The following is a 17327-nucleotide window of genomic DNA, read 5'->3' as shown; positions in this document are numbered from 1 at the left end:
CATGTGCGGTATTTTTGTATGTTTAGTAATATGTTGTTAATATTCAGTATAATTTAGGTTTTGTTTCTAGATTTTTCATACTTTGGCATTTTTGTTACATTCTGTTTCAAGGATATATCCTCATCTATTATTCGGATTGGCAATAGTTTATTGTTTGCCTAAAAAAAATCGATTTAAACCCCATCGTATAAATGTAAATTCAAAATAATAAAATCAGTAAACATGCGTTGCCATTTTGTATATTTTTTGTATCCTAGGTTTTAAACTCGCTTTAATCTTGATTATAATAATGTAGAGAGTGTCTAAATACATATACTCGTATATTCAAATATGCTTTTTTACGGAAGTTAAATCATTATCATTAGTTTTATCCGTATCGCCAGTTGATTTCATTCAAAAAGTTAAATTTAATAGTCTCAATTATTGCTTTGATTCATTTCCCTTAAATCGATTGGAAAGTTATTCCCAAAATATTGGAAATTAAAAACAAAATAATGGCCTTTAAATCTCTTAACCATATTACGTTTTATTTTAAAAAAAAAAAGGAGAGTAGCTCCAATTTTCACGTCGTCTTCTAATAGCAAACATTTTTTTCAAGCAAAAGTCCTGGAAGTGTGCATTAATTATATGAAAATATTATACTTAATTTTAGATTTCTAGAAATAAAGAATGAATGGTAAAAAGTAACCATTTCAACTATGACAATAGCAAGCCTTGTTAAAAGGGTGAAGCTTGGTATATGCAGTTGCTAATTTAAAGCTTAGAATTAAAGCATAACAAATAAAAACTTGTCAAACCACTTTATATTATAGAAGCTGTAGTTTAATAAGTCTTAATAATTGAGAGAATGAACTTTCTGAAATCTAAGAGATGTTTGTATTCTCCCAAATACACACAAAATGCCGTGGCATGATAGTTAGTGCGGTGGACTGCCATGTGAGTGGTCTTGGGTTTGATCCCTGCCTGCCACCTTAAGTTTTTGTCACGGGTACTGCCTCTTGCGAGGAATTGACAAATTCTCCAAGAGTAATTCTTGTCATGAAAAGTGCTTTCTCAAATTTGCCGTTCGAAATCGGCTTAAAATTGTAGGTCCCTTCCATTCCTGACAATAGTACTCGCACACAGGAATGGTTGAGAGTTGTCAGTCTATAATGTCAAATAATAATAATAATTTGTATTATTTGGATTCAATTATTGTGAGAAAAGCCGTCCAGATTTGGCATAAAAACTTTAGGTCCCCTCCATTCCTGAAATGACTCACAAATAAGAATAGTTGAGATTTGTAAGTCGCTATTATTTACAATTCAAAAAGGAATTCAAGTAATACAACTCTAATTTGATTGCTAGGTGCTTCTTAAGTTATATAGGGTACGCCATCTAACTTTTTTTCAAGTTGTGCGCATAGCTCACGTCTGATTTGACAGATAATTAGTTTTATTCTTCTGCTAAACGAATATGGTTGTGTATACACTTGAACAACGCTGGGAACAACGCGTAGAGAAGATGCCGATTTTGTCAAAAAAAAATCATCTTTTCATATGAAGTTCATTTTGATCTTGGCCGGTATGTAAACAAGAAAAATTGTCGCATTTGGACACAGAAAACCCGCAAGCATACATTGAAAAGTCGATACCCCAAAACGAGTCACTGTTTGGTGCGGATTGTGGTCGAGATTATGCATCTGGACCATTATTCTTCGAAATTTGAGCAAGGAGTTGTCGGGCCATGTTGAACGAATTTCTGTTTACAAAAATTGGAGAGGAGGATATTGGCAACATTTGCGTGTAACACAGCCGAAGCTACACTCAATGTTTCTATAGCACTTTCAAAAAAAAAATTGTTTGGCGGATCCTTTAAAACGAAGAATCCAAAAAGAAAAAAAAACGTAATAAGCGATCCCTAAATATCAATCCAAAAACCAAACGATCAAAAAGTTATTTGCAAAAAGACATTTTATTAAATTTAAAATATTCAAAATCGTCACTAAATCATAGTGTACTGTTTTTTCTTAATTTGCATCACGCTTTTGATAAATAATCATTATTTTTAACAGCTTCGTGTTTAACCATTATAAAAGTATTCATAACCCCGCACAATATTAAAAAAGACCCTTTTCATTACCACCAAATAAACGTAAACTATAAGTAATGTAACCAAAAGTACACTTATTAAGGAATTGAACCTTACGAACATGACTTCATTTAAAGCCTTAAATATGCTATAAAAAGCGACAATCATTATGCATCTCATGTTTTATTTGATGTAATATTGAGATACATAACATAAACCAGAATCATAAGATCACTAAGCTAGCTTTGCTCTCTCATAATAACTAATTAAAACAAACAAAAATTGAAGTTCAGAAAACATTCAAAATTGTCAAAAGTCCACTCATAATTTAATCTTTAACTTAGTCTTAATTAAAACGAAAAAAATCGTCATTCTCTCTTTTAAAACACTAATTTCATGTCTTTATTTATTTTATTCTTTATTATAAATTTTTTGACTAACCAAAATCAACTTAGTAATTTTATAATCTTTTGTTTTTTTATAATCTTTATGATTTCCTTTTCATTGTGGCTGCTGCTATTTTGTATTATTATTTTTATTTTTTATTTTATTTTCTATCAACATTTTTATTTTTAGATTATACCAATTGATAAACTAATTAAAGGTCGATTCCAAGATAATTTCGAATTCCTGCAATGGTTTAAGAAATTCTTCGATGCCAATTACGATGGTCGTGACTATGATGCCAGCGGCGCAAGAGATGGTGCGCCCATGGGCTTTGGTTCAGGATCTGCACCTAAAAATAATCTCGGTGCTAGTTCAAATCCTACTCCCTCGTTTAGAAAACCAATGGCTGCGCCATCATCACAAGGATCAAGTCGCCCTGCTGCAACGCGGCCGAGTATGTTTCTTAATATCACAAAAATCATGTTCTCTTTTTATTTTGTGTTGCATGGTTTTTCTATATGATATCACTTATAAGCTTGATGGCTTTATTTTTGTTGCAAATTGTTTAGGATAAATTGTTCATTTTAAAGAAATAGTACTGAAAAGTTTTCCAAAGATGGATATATCTCAGCCTATCAATCAGTATAACCTTCCTAAGAGCAGGACACCTTTAATCAGGTGTGCATTATTATGATGATTCGTTTATTTAGAGTGCAGTCAAAGTTATTACATTTAAAAAACTTCTTCAAATATTTTTTTAGTGTCGTAAATAATTAAATTGTAATTGTAAATAAAAAATGAAATTACAAGAAACAATCAGTCAATCAAATATCTTATGGATTTAAAATTTTTCTTATACCTGAACATATTACAAAGATTTTAATCATATATTTTAGAAATTTTCACTAGTTGTAAATAAAATTAATATTGCACTTTATTTAATTAAAAGCACCAAACTATTTAAAACATTAAAACACATATAAACATAATACAATGTTCACCAAACTAAGTCATTTAAGTGTTTAAAATAAAGGGGATATTCCAATAAAAGGTTTCAATTTGAATAGTTGTCAATGTTAAAAGTGACATTTTTTAACATTTGATAAGTAAAATCTAAGTAATTACTGAAAAAGGACCGTCACACATACTACAGCATTGAAATAGTTAAAAATCGCAAAACTAAAGCCCTTATGTTTCGTCGTAAAGAATCTTCTCGGCAGGCAATAGTCAAACGGTGTAGAATTTTAGCTACAACTACATTGTGCTATAAGATATATATTGTTGCCATAACTTGTAGAGTTGACGTGGATTTTTTCAATTAAGCATTCCACTTATGGGAATTCGCAACAATTTGCAGAAATAGATCGTAAGGGTACCGTGGTCGTATCTCCGCTGATTTTCACCTTAAATCATCTTTAGTGCCATTTTTGATATGTTTAAAAGCAAAAATTAATATTTGGGACAAAGAAAAGAATGATTGTAGAAAAGCGTCTCCATCGTCAACTTGTCACTGTTTAGTACGGTTTTTGGGCTGGCGATTGGGTGTTACATCTTGCAACTGTAACGGTGAATGGCTACCGAGCTATGCTTAACAATTATGTACAGCTGGAATTAGAAGGTTTATGTGACGTTTATTTTCTACAAGTACCCCAAAACCAATAAAACAATCACTATTTTGAAATAATAGTTTCTAGCCCATGTTGTTTCCCGACAATTTGTCACCGAAATCTCATGATAAACACATTTACATTTTTTGTTTGAGAAAGATATAAAGATGAAACTCGTGAAACACCTTTGCAAATGTGCTGATTGGTAAAATTATGTGGAATGGTGCTACAACCTCAATCGTGGTGACCTTTTCACTATTATCATTTTCAATTTTAATGGCTTGCATTCCTCTTTACAATAAAATAAACATCTATTGATTTATCTTGAAAAAATACGTTTTTTTATATCAAAATGAAACCTTTTGTTGGAAGACCTTTACGGGTTACAAAACGATCGAAAACGGCAATTTGTGTTCTTACAACACGCATTTCAATTTTTGGCTAGTCTTCAATTGTACTTTATAATTTATCTATTAATTAACAAGAAAAACTATAAATCATTGTTATAAATTATGTGGACACTATTTAAAAAAAAACATTTGTATTTATTTGTTCATAAATTATTTGTAATATTTCACCAAAAATAAGAAAGTCGTGCTTTACGTCGAAACAAAACAAATGTTTAATACTCCTAAATTAAAAAAAAAAAGTTTTAGAAAAAGAAAACAAATATAATTAGCTCAATCAATTTTATACTTTATTATAAATAACATTTTATTAACAGTTGTGTCTAAGGTCCAAGCACGTCCACCAGTAAGTAGTTCTCGGGTTATATCACAGCCTACATCTTATGGTGCATCTAAGAAGGCTGCTGAACCAGTGAACCAAGTATCAAATCAACAAATTGAGGAGCTGTCAAATCAGGTAAAAAATAAATTAAATATTGTTTCTTATGACAACAACTTTAAACACAACCCATAATAATTTTAGATGATGGATCTGAGACTGAATATGGAAGGCCTTGAAAAGGAAAGAGATTTCTACTTTAGCAAACTGAGGGACATTGAAATTTTGTAAGTAACACTCTTGTCCTCCTCATTTATACCTACTTATCATTCTAATGAATATTTAATTAACTTAGATGTCAAGATGCTGATGAGGGAGAACCCCATCCTTTAGTGCAAAAGATCCTAGATATTTTGTACGCAACAGAGGTAAATTGAAAAGAATAATTTAAAAACAAAAAAAGAAAAATACATTTTGCTAAAAGCTAATGCAAATTAAAACAAGAAAATGCTTTGTGTTGTTTGCACTAGTTGAAGCATATATACTGTTTCATTTCATTCAAAAGTTATAATTATATAATTAAGTGCTTTGAGAGTGAAAAATGTTGCAGTAGTTAAAACAAAAAAATATATATATTGTACAGGAATTGTATAAACTAGTATTAGTAACTAGCTTACACGCAATGGTTAATACACATTGAATGAAATGTTTGTTGCTCGTTTTATAGTTTATTTATACATACATATATTGTTCTTTTAAACTTGTATATTTTGTTTATAATATTTTTCTATTATTATAATTTAATTTTGTTTTAAAGTTTCGTAAACTGGTCGGCCGTTACGTACCGACTTTAAGATCAACCAGAAGATGTCGTTGGTGTATGTATTTTAAAAAAGTTTTCTTCATCAATTAGATCTTATATTTGATTGATTCACTTGGCAAATTTTGTTATTACATAGTTTAATATCACTTCATGTTGATGATAAAATTAAGAAACCAAGTTTCTAGAACTCAATATTATTAATCAATCTGCAAATCGCAAATTAACCCACGTTATCAATTTTTTTTTGTTAAAACTCAACTAACGATTCAAATGAATTGCATTGAATGTTAACATCCAATATAAGATTCACAAAGTTTTAAGTTTCCACAATTTTTTTTAAAGAGAATTGAAAGTCGACATAATTTTTTTTAAAGGTTAGGTACATAGTTTTTTTAAGAGAATTGAAAGGCGATCAATTCTGACAGTTTATAAACTTGTTGCAACAAAATTTTACAAATGTTTTGATGCGATTTTCTCATTTTGGCAATTCAAAAATTTGTTGCAACTTATTTTTTAATGTTTAAATACAATATTTAGTTGATTCTTTAAAGTTTTGAACGTTGTGCATGGCATACTTAATGCTTCTTAGGAATTATGAATAAGGATTAGTAGTATTGTGTAAATAAATACAAAATTCGTACACTGCGTGTCATCATATTAGCATACTGCTTCGCGTAAGTGATTCCAGCTTAACAAAATGAGCATACATTTTAAAAATATTGTTGCTTATGACCGGTTCAAATTTTAATCAAATAAAACAAAAAGTTTTTTTTATTAAGTTGTTTAGAATTTTTGTATTTAAAATAATTCAACAATTAGAATAGAACTTGGGTCATTAGGTTAGCTGATCTTAATATATTTGTTTTAAGATTTGAAGCCACGGACTTATTCAAATATTAACTAGGACATTTAGGGAATAAAATACTAATTACAAGTTTTGTACAATGTGTAGATCCTTACTTGTAAAAACTGACCTAGGTGCAACGGACGAGGAACTTGTGTAATTTTATAACGAAATCCAAAGAAATGATAGACATACCTTATATTAGTTTTTCTTTTTTGGTTTATTATTTCATTGACTGGTAAACTTTATGATACACGTTTCCTTTTATCTTGATGTCGGATGAAAAAACTGATCACGTTTTTGTAGAGTAGTTGCAGCAGTCCAAATGAATTTGGTTTGCCCGAAAAGACAACGCAGACCAGAACTCTATTAGCGTTTTTTGCGTTTAAGCGCATTCTCTTAGTTTTTTTTTTCCTTTTAACAGGTGAAGACTTTCTCAAAATCATTCGTTGAATATTAGATGCTTGTTTTAATATCACGATTTTCGCTGATCTTAAAAAGGTATAGTTGTTTAAAGCTTGCCCATAATAGCTCTCTTATAAGCATTGTAAAACATTGTCTTATTATTGTTATCATAACCCGGTTTATTGCACAGGAAAGTAGATAACTCCATTTGAAATCTACCGATATTCCTTCTTTTTTTAATTTCATATAGACTCCAAAAAAGTTACTGTCATAGGTTGAGGCTATGTACTTCTGAGCTCAATTAAACCAATTGGAGTTCCTTGCGAAACGTAAAAGACTAAAAATGATATTAATGTGTTTTAGATCGTTTAGAAGATCGTTGTTGAAGTATTCTCCTAGGTAGGTTTTAAATTTTTGAGCTAGAGCAGGACAGGTAATGAGAAGGTTACGGGGCGTATTATCACTCGCGAGTCGAAAATTCGCCTAAAGTCGAATATTTTGGCGAATTAACAGTTTGGTGGTATTACCAGCGGCAAACTCCGTAGTTCGTTTTTGAAAACAAAACTGCCAACATTAAAAACTGAAAGTGAAGTACCATTCATTGTCATAAGTATTAATGACGTCAGATTGAAGAATTGTTTTTTGTGAAAAAAAGTATATAAAAATAAAGATGATTAGCAGCGTTTAGTTGTTTTTCGAGGATGAAAATAAAGAAGAAACAATCATGATCTTCAGATTGAGGAGATGTTTAAGAGATGCTTCCAAAACACTGGAAGTACCAGATAATTTGTAATAAAATGAACAATTACTTTGATAAAATTTAACTAGATTTTTTTCATAGATTTGTGTTATACTTTAGCAAACACGCATTTAAATATGTTTTAAGTCAGATAAGTTCAGGATTTCAAAGACAAATGCCGAAAAGTTGCTCCACCTGTTGCGACTGCGTCCTTTTTATTTGTCGCGATTTTCTTCTTCAGTTTTAATGTATAGTTCAGCGAAACCTATAAAATATTATTTTCTAAAACCGTTTTGTAATATTCTTATGCTATTCTTTACGCTCTCGTATAGGAGGTCCCAATGCGTTTAGCTCAAGGTCAAACGAATCGCAATATTGGGCTTTGTTTTTTTTTGATGAAACAAACGTCCCGACACCCTTGGCAATATCGGAGCATGCCACCATTAGCAGCTCCACCAATTTTGAGAACTGGGTTTTGTTGGTTCTTTCAATGCTATACACAATTATTTAATTTATTCTTACCTTTGTCGATTTTCGCTCATTTTTTTATGTCGCAACAAAATATTAAAAAAAAAACTGTGATTTTTTCAAAGTCACCAAGAATTACAGTTCGACCGATTATGAAAGATAAAGGCGGGCATTCGCCAATTGCAATAGAACGACATTTCAATTCGACAAATTTTTAAAGTTTAAGGCGAACGTCAACTTTGCGAATCGCAAACAGTAATGCGAAAAAGTCACATTCGCTCATTTTTGTAGGCGACTCGCGAGTGATAATTCGACCCTACTACTTCTGCAAAAGTAATTTGAGTCACGCCTAGCTGCGGGGAGTTTATTTATTAGACATGGTAAGCCAGATCTTTTCATGACTTAACACGTGTATATATAATTTAACATGATGTTTGTTTTCTTTATGATGTCTTGTTTTGGCAAAAGCTTACATATTGCGATTGTAGTGCCAGAATTAGCCAAACGTGGCTGTTTATCATGCTTTATAATTTCCTGGAATGTATGACACAGAGTCCAGCTATTTAATGGCGGCCAGACTATCAAAAATTATTCGGATATCAGATGTTGATATTACGTTTTCATTAAGCCAGGACAATACTTCTTTTATCGCAAAAAGTCCTGCCTTGACTTAAGAGACTCAAGAGACTCGAACAACCCTGTCATTAGTTTTTGAACCATCTGTTTAAAAGTGGGTTTACTATTCTTCCAGGAATGCCCTATTATCCCAGAAAGATCTGGGATGTAGTAATTTATTGAAAAATGAGACCCACATATTTAGCTTTATCTAAAAACGTTAAATGGTTACCTTTAATAAAAGGGGGGTTATTATTGTGAAACTTATATTTCCTTGAGAATAGAACTTAATCGGTTTTGTGTCGGTTGACATCTAATTCACAGAAATCTGCCCATTGTATTAGCTTACTTAAAGCGTTTTGTAAGAGTTCTTTTATGGCATTAAGATGCTTCCCTAGTTGTCATACACGTTAAACTTTTGAAAACATAGAAGTACAACCTGACGACGCGACGCATAGATATTGAGAACTTTTCTATTTATAATTTATTGCATGTCCTTCTTTCCAATGGGAGTGTTTTCAAAGATCACAAGCAGATCAATGTATCAGTATGCTAACCTGATGAAGCGCACTGTAAATAATATTTATAAACAATATTAAAGATTCGATTTATGTTTAGTTTGAAAAAAATGAAAGCTTTGTTTTCGGTTTAACAGAATGAATGAAGTTGTTTTGATAAAAAATCAAAGTGTTGATTTTTCATAGGTTAGAAAGTATGGCGCAAACCGAGGCTGCTTAAAAGTTTACATCTTTAAATTTCTTTACATTACTTTTGGTTTACTATGTTGGTAAGCTTTGTTAAAATTTCTATAGACTTATAAAATAATAAGTATGTTTTATTGGACGCGAATTAGGTGTCGCTAATCAAGTTAGCTCTTTATACGTGTGTATAAAAGCTTAAACTAACTCGTTATCTACAAATATCACCTCCTGATTTTCCATAATTTTTCCACACAATGGACAGAAAGCAGTTGTTTTATGTGATCAGCAACAAATGTCTTTAGTTTTTTGATGGAGCCGATTTCAATATGATTAAGAGCAAAATCAATTATACAATACTCGTACACGGAATTTGGTAGAAAACTAAAATAATTGGGGGTATTAAATTATTGGTTCTTTTCTATTTAATATCAATAAACATTTTTCAATTTCTAATTTCGATTTTCACTTTCAATAATACAACAATAATAATGAAATAGATTAGATATTAATTTTGATAACATATTTCCAAACCACTTACGAGCACGCCATTTTTTTCAAAATCTTTCTAAACTGAATTTATCTAAATTTTGTATTTTTGAGGCGTAAAAGTTTCCTAAGTGGACGATGGTTAAATTTTTAAAAAAAAAATAAAATAAATTTTGAATGCACACATTGAAAATTATAATCCACAATCTCGTTGCGTCGAATTTTTTATAAAAAGAAGTTCCAATTTTTCGCACTTTTTCTCATAGAATGGGGGCGATGCCGCACAGACTGTTCAATCTAATTTTGATCTGATGTCCATTTAAAAAAAAAAAGAAATAAAAATAAAATAAGAGGACTTTAATTATTAATGGGAGCAACAACACTGACAACTACTGATCTGCTTTTGACGTCTTAATTTGACGCCAGCGAATGCTTTGCACATGATATTTGAACTATTTTTTTTTTGGAATAATCTTTTGAATAATTTTAATTTCTTATTAAAAATTAATTTAACTTTTTGAATGAATGCATTTTTATTTAATCTCTACACGGAGTGGTTCAAAGAAGTAAAATGGATTAACATAATAACGCAGGTAGAAAATATAATTTTTTTTTAATTTTGCTTTTTTTTGCTTGCATGCACAACGGTTCTTTAAGTAATTTCTTTTCTAAATATACATTCATGATATTTCTTTTATATTATTAAATTATATATTTCAATGAGCAAATCTATGGTTGAGTTTGGAGGTGACGGACATTTTAAAAGATATTTTATTGCACTTTTTACTATTCACTCTTATTCGCACTTATGTTAGAGAAATTGGTGCAGATTGGATTTAGTATATTTTCCTTCCTAACGATTTTTATATGGATTTTTAATTATTTCAATCCTTTTGTAAAAAAATAAGCTTTTGCTTTTAGTACTAATTGTTATCGTAGAAAATCGGACATCAAAATAAAGCCCTAATAAAAACTCGGCCGCCTTAAAATTGTCGTTTTATCAAAACGATTAAAAAACGACAAAGCTTTGGAGATGAAAGTTGACTTTTTAGTAAAACGAATTTTACTATAGACGAAATTGAACTTTCCATTTTATTTGAAAAATAACTTTCTCTCCTAGATTTGTGTTAGACTGTCGTTCGAATAAAACCACAATTATAAAAATGATGATTTTAAAAGTTTAGCTAATTCCATGGTCGGCATGATTAGTTGTTTACTTTGTGCAATGAAGGATGAAGATTCTCAAAACAAAGCACTGTCCTCATGTATGACACACGTAATATTTTAAATATTATTTTTTAATTGCACCTTATGTATTATATTGGCCTTTTCATTCCATTGAATGTCCACATAAATAAACTAATTATGTTAGTCTTCTGGCTCCTGTTTAAAATGTATTGATAGTGTTGAATACAATTTTTACATTAATTAGCGATCAGCCACAAATCACAAAATTTTACGTATTACATAAATCGATTCCATCGATGTGGTGGGAATTTTATTGATTATGTATCCTTCGTTATGCAAAAAATAACTAATGTATAGGGTTTTGATATTATTACGCTTGGTAAGTTTATACATATATTTTGTAAAGAAAGGCATATCATTTTATTAATAGAAAGCTTATAAAATAGATCTAGATCAGCCGGCATTAAACTAATCATAGTAATTAGCAAGAACATTTATGTTTAAAGGGCACATTATCATAGATTCAAAATTCTGCAATACATTTCATTTCTCAAAAAACGTTTTTCATGCTAACCAAAACACAGGATCTTACGTTTATTTCTCGCAACAATAAAACTAACAAAAAAAAATTGACTTCAAGAACATTTAAAAATTCGTCACCAAATTAAAAAAAAATACTTAGTTTCATAACAATCAAATGGATGAATTTAAAATTCAAAACTTTATTGTATTCCCACAGGATGGCTTTGCTCCACCAGATGAAATACCACCCGAGGATGAGGAATATTAAACAATATAAATTAAAAGACAAAATTCAATTTAAAACAAAAAAATATAAACCAACTCTCCTGCATAGAAACATGACATGACAAAGGATTGTTACTAAATCTATACAAATGAAAACAAACAAACAAAAAATAAGTGAAATAACTGATTAAAAAAAAACAAAAAACCTAAAACAAAATTTTAAATCCAAAAAGAAAACAAAAAGAAAGCGATTATAACGAATAAAAAAGAAATAGAAAAATAGAAACCCTATTCCAAATTGATTATCTACCTAAAGATCAAAAGTAAAAACATCCTAAAACCCCTTCTGGCAGAAGTAGCAGCAGCGGCAAACGGCAGTCTTACGTAGGCTTTAAACATAAAGTAACTACACGAAAGCTCCACCACCATCACAATCACATTCACACACAGTAACAACACCTATATCACTTTAAACAACAAAATAACTACAACATTTGTGTAAAAAAAAATAATAAAAAAAATAGTTTTGTCTTGTTTCTTTGTTGTGTTGCTAAACAAAAACGAATTGATAAATTCAAAATTGAATTATTGTTTTTTTTTTTTTAAACTTCACTGTTTTTTATATAAATTTTATGCTAAACTTTAGTTTTCTCCTGCCTCGTTAATTACATATAATATACTCAGATTGTTAAGTTCATGTAATCATCTCTTTGAATTTGTTGTTTGAATAAGCATTGCAACGAATCCCCTTACCGCAGTCTTCAGTCATACAAAAAAAAAAAAAAAAAAAAAACAAAAATGTTAAATGGAAGTAGTTTTGAAAATTAAATTTCTTTTTCATTTTAGTCAAAAACTTCAATAACTTACACAACTTTCTTCATTTTTATATAGTATATATGATTTTTATTTTAAATTTAAAATTATAAATACAAGCAAAATTATTTGATTATTATTCACATTATAATTAAATTTTATTTTTCGTTCATACTGCAATTGATTTTGTTTTGTTTTGTTTTTTTTTTAGTCAAGTTGAGGTGAAGCAATCAACCCAGGTATTAGAGATAAAAGAGATTATAAAGATTAAAACAAAAACAACAAGTCCTTTTTTGTAGTATGTACTATTTTTATATTTATGATGAGATAATTGAAATGCTATTATCTAGGAATAGTGTGTTAATTATTTTGTATACTTTATTTAATTATTTTAAAAAAATTATTATTTTTTTTCACCACATCTATCTCTAGAGCTTATTTTGTGAAAACAAACAAACAAACAACTAAACTACTAAACAAAAACCAAAACAAATAAAATGCATTTTGTTTATTATATATTATTGTTTTATTTATTTGTTGAAAAGTATTTATATTTAAATTATGAAGTTTACATAATTATTTGTATTTTCGTTCTGAAGCGAGGGGATATCAACGTTATTATTAGATACAACCTTAATTGAAAACTACTTGGCGAAACTCCTTTTCACTCTAATATAGTTTTCAGAAATGGAAGTCTATTATAAACCTCAAGGTCGCTGGGCTCTGGGTATATACTTTCAATTTATATCCTTTTTTTAAAACCCAAAACTTTCATAGGAATCAAAACTCCAAAAACTGTTTTTATATTTTTATTTAAGGATTTATGAATAAAGTAAACTTTTAAGTGATTTGCTCCTTTGCAGTAAGCGAATTGTTAACTTGTAGGAAATCCCAGTTTAAAAGAAGTTTCTAGAAGAGTTTTTAAAAGCTTAGAAACTAAATTTTAAAACTTGCACTTGGTGATCAAGCAAGCAAAATTGTTCTATTGTTCTATTTTGTAACGTTTTTTTTTTTTGATTTAATAATATTATTTTCATAATCAATGTCTATAAAAATTGTGAAGTGAAAGTGTTGTAAAAAGTAAAGTTTTAAAATGCTTCTTAATAGAATTTACTTTGAGTAGAACTTATTTTATGCCATTGTTTTTTTTTATTTTCGTTGGTGATTTCTTGTCTTTATTGTGTTTGTGTTGAAGTTTTAATCATCATATTTAATATTTCATACAAATAAAAAAATAGAAAACAAACAATATAACTTAAAATACAATCAAATTACACAACTAAGAAAACATGCATTTTTAATTATTTTTGTTTTAGATTTAACATGGATATCTGCTCATCGTTGGATTTAATAAATTTTATTTATAAGTTTTAAGAATATGACTTATTTTTAAGATAGTTGATTTATTTAGGTACATGATTTACATTTTACATAACAAACATACTCAAATTATCACTTCTACTATCGCTACCTTTAAATTTTAATAATATTCCGTAATATTATTTTAAGTTTCAATTATTTTTTTTTTTTTAAGCAAAACTTGCATTTATATTTTACTTACATTTTTTTTTAATTGTTCTTGGAGCCTGAATAGGTTATAATTATAAAAGCTAAAAAGTTGTCAGCTTCAGAATATTGCTTTGAAAAGTCTTGTTGATGACTCTGGGATTTCTTCTAGTTTTTCGTAATATAATAAATGAAAAAGTTGATTTAAATCGAAAAACCTGGTCGACAACTCAAACAGAACTGTTGTCGGCAGCCTGACTTAACAAGCTTGACTCATTTGTCATCCAAATTTCGCAATCACAGTTGAAATATTTATGCAAAATTCTCCAAACTGCGCAATCTGAATGCAATATTTCTAATTTAAAAGCGTAAACGAAGTTGTCTTTTGTGGTTTTGATTTTAGGGATTTTGTAAGACAAGTTCAGATTGCCTATGGAAATTTAGATTGATTTTTATTCAAACAAGATAAATTCATTCATGGTTCTTTTTGCTTTCAGCAGTAATTTTAACTTCACGGTAACCTTAATCCTTTGGCAATGTTTTAACGAATTTTCACGCCATATGATAAAAACATTGGTGATTAAAGTCATATCCCATTTCCATTATACTCTCTTAAAAAGCAAAAACATAACTTCAGTAATTTCAACAATTCAAAATAAATGTTGATTCAAGAAATCCCATTTACGGCATCTTTTCATATACTTTTGATATTGCAGATAATTTATTTATATTCTCAAATCGACCATGGAAACCCTAAACTGAGAAACTTCTTTTCATACAACATTAATAAAAACAAAACAACACCATTACTTTGAATGCAATCAAAACGTTTTATTAATGAACACATACTAAATACAATATTACTTGTAGTTCAATCCTTTGTTGCCTTTATTGCATTGCAAATATTCAAATAATTATGATGTAATTCATTACTAATAAATAGTTATCCAGATAATAAAGTGCTTTATATTTTTATATAAAACATTAAATACACACAATCTATCTACACTAACTACTTCTTGTTTTTGTTACTTATATAACCGAATTCTTTTTTTTTTTATTTTTTAATATAAATATACATATATCATCTATATCATCGAATAAACTTAAAAAAATAACAATTTTTACGTTTATTACAACAAAAAAAAGTTAAAACAAGTATTTTATATTAAATAAAAACAAAAGTTTATGTATATTCTTATTTGTATATATTAAATACACAAAAGAGATATTAATAGTGTAAAAACAAACATTTATATGATAAAGGAAAAATAAAAATACGTAGGCATAGGTTCAAGATACCTAGTTTTTTTTTCTCCAAAATATCGATGGAACAAAAATGCTATATTAAATATACTCTAATAAATTTATTGTCGTATTTTATTAGAGCGCGAAATAAAATTAAAATTTATTGTAATGTATACACTTATACTATATTAAAAAAAAAATAAGTAAATAAAATAAATATATTATATTTATCGTTGCTTGGATTAATTATGCGTCCTATGATTTAAGTTTTTATTTTAAAAAAAATCTTCAAATTTGGATTTTTAATCCATACTTCTGGCATTATGGTTTTTGTGTTTTTTTCTCATTTCAGTGTTGAAAACCTGTCCTAACTTTAAGCTTTTGACACTAACTTGAACTTCCATAAGTCGAACTCTCAAAATGAAAAAAAAGAAATTCGAGTTATAGAAACTTCGATTTAAAGAAATGAGACAAAAGTTTTTTCGTTTCGTGGAGTTTCAGCATTTTTTTTTTGTTTTTCTCTGTTCTTCAATATGGTGGAAAGTGTACTTTGCGGTAACCCATATTTTATGGCTACGATTTTCTTTTTGACACCACTCTCAACTTCATTAATGACTTTCAGCTTTTGTTCAAAAGTAGAATACTTTAATTTTCTTGCTGACATTTTAAATTCGTTAATTGCTGCTTTTCCAACTTAAAAAAATAAACAAAACTAGGAATTTAAGCGCATAAAACCTAGTTAACCCGTTCAAGGTAGGTAGGTAGGTAGAAATGGCGATCTCAAGGCAACCTAGCCAGAGATCCCATTAGCGCTGTAGTTCGCCGTTTTGATACCAAAAACTCGTTTGACCTGATGAAAGGGAAAGATTTATAGAGAAGCTTCATAGCGATTATGTTAGAGCCATTTTGTCGCGTTGAGAATCTCTAATCTTTGTCTCAGATAGCTCATCAAGTTCGTGAAAGAATGCTTTTTCAAAATAATTCGTTCTAGAGTTTGCCAAAGCAGGACATTTGCAGAGGAAATGGATTATCTTTTCATTTTTTCTTTGGTCACTACAACTACGGCAAAAGGTGTTGCAAGAGATACCCAACTTCTCTGCATGAACTCCTATAGGCCAATATCCGGTACAAACTGCAACAATCCTGGCTATGTCTTGTCTTGGCCTGCATAGAAGATCGTTTGTACGGGTTTTATTATAGGTGGGCCATATCTTCCTAGATATAATGCAGTTGGGTAAACTGCTCCACCTTCGGTTTGATTCAGTTTGGTAGATAGAAAAGATTGTACCCTCCATAGCACAAAGAGGAATGTTAACCATTTCCGCAAGTGAGCTATGAAGGGCCGATCCTTGCCTGGCTAGCTCGTGAGCCCGTTCATTTCCCACGATACCACTATGGCCCGGAACCCCAGGGTGACACGAAGTTAATATTCAGGCTCGCAAGCTCATCGCGACATTGCTGGACCAATTTAGATGAGGATGTGGCCGAGTTAATGGCTTTGACAGCCGCCTGAATGTCTGTGAAAATAGCCGCATTTGGTTGGGCTTTGTTTAAGTGTCTTACATCCCTCCCTTATTGCCAGCAGTTCAGCCTGAAAAACGCTAGCAAAGTCAGAAAGCCTAAAGGATTTAGAGACTCAGAAAAAATCCCAGAACCAACTCCGCACTCCATATTTGTGCCGTCAGTAAAGATGGTTGTGTAGAAACCTATCGACACGATGTCATCCTCCCAATTCTTCTCTCGATGGGAAAATAACCTTAAAACCCTTACTAAGGCTCAAAGTAGGAGTGCAGTAGTCAGTGTCTACCGAGATAATATCTGAGGGAATCAATTTCGTTGTGTTGCTGTGACCATAAGGTTTTGATTCCTTCAGCCTAATAGCGCTGCAGGAAACTATGTATTTAATAACCCGTTCAAAACCGAAGTTCATATAAAAAACATTCAAACTCGGAAT

General features: G+C 29.8%; 1 protein-coding gene across 10 annotated transcripts in view; it reads left to right on the top strand.

The window, feature by feature from the left end:
- The window catches only part of LOC129948786 (microtubule-associated protein RP/EB family member 1), a 32064-nt gene extending 16445 nt beyond the window's left edge, over window positions 1–15619 (top strand). For 3 of the 10 annotated variants that reach the window (XM_056059810.1, XM_056059811.1, XM_056059808.1), the window contains exons 4-9: window positions 2647–2911; window positions 4789–4928; window positions 4995–5077; window positions 5146–5218; window positions 9389–9471; window positions 9538–9838. In XM_056059810.1, the coding sequence (XP_055915785.1) occupies window positions 2647–2911; window positions 4789–4928; window positions 4995–5077; window positions 5146–5218; window positions 9389–9471; window positions 9538–9547 (654 nt within the window). In that variant the 3' untranslated portion in view covers window positions 9548–9838. Of the gene's footprint in view, window positions 1–2646; window positions 2912–4788; window positions 4929–4994; window positions 5078–5145; window positions 5219–5607; window positions 5669–9388; window positions 9472–9537; window positions 9839–10137; window positions 10394–11798; window positions 13136–13935 lie in introns of those variants that run through there. The other 7 variants (XR_008781960.1, XR_008781961.1, XM_056059812.1 and 4 more) reach the window with 7 other exon arrangements.
- Window positions 15620–17327: the final 1708 nt, after the last annotated feature.

Source organism: Eupeodes corollae, chromosome 3 (genome assembly GCF_945859685.1).
Source record: "Eupeodes corollae chromosome 3, idEupCoro1.1, whole genome shotgun sequence".
NCBI classification, from domain to species: Eukaryota; Metazoa; Arthropoda; class Insecta; order Diptera; family Syrphidae; genus Eupeodes; species Eupeodes corollae.
Note: the sequence above shows the minus strand (reverse complement) of the source record. Positions and strands in the feature narration are given on the sequence as shown.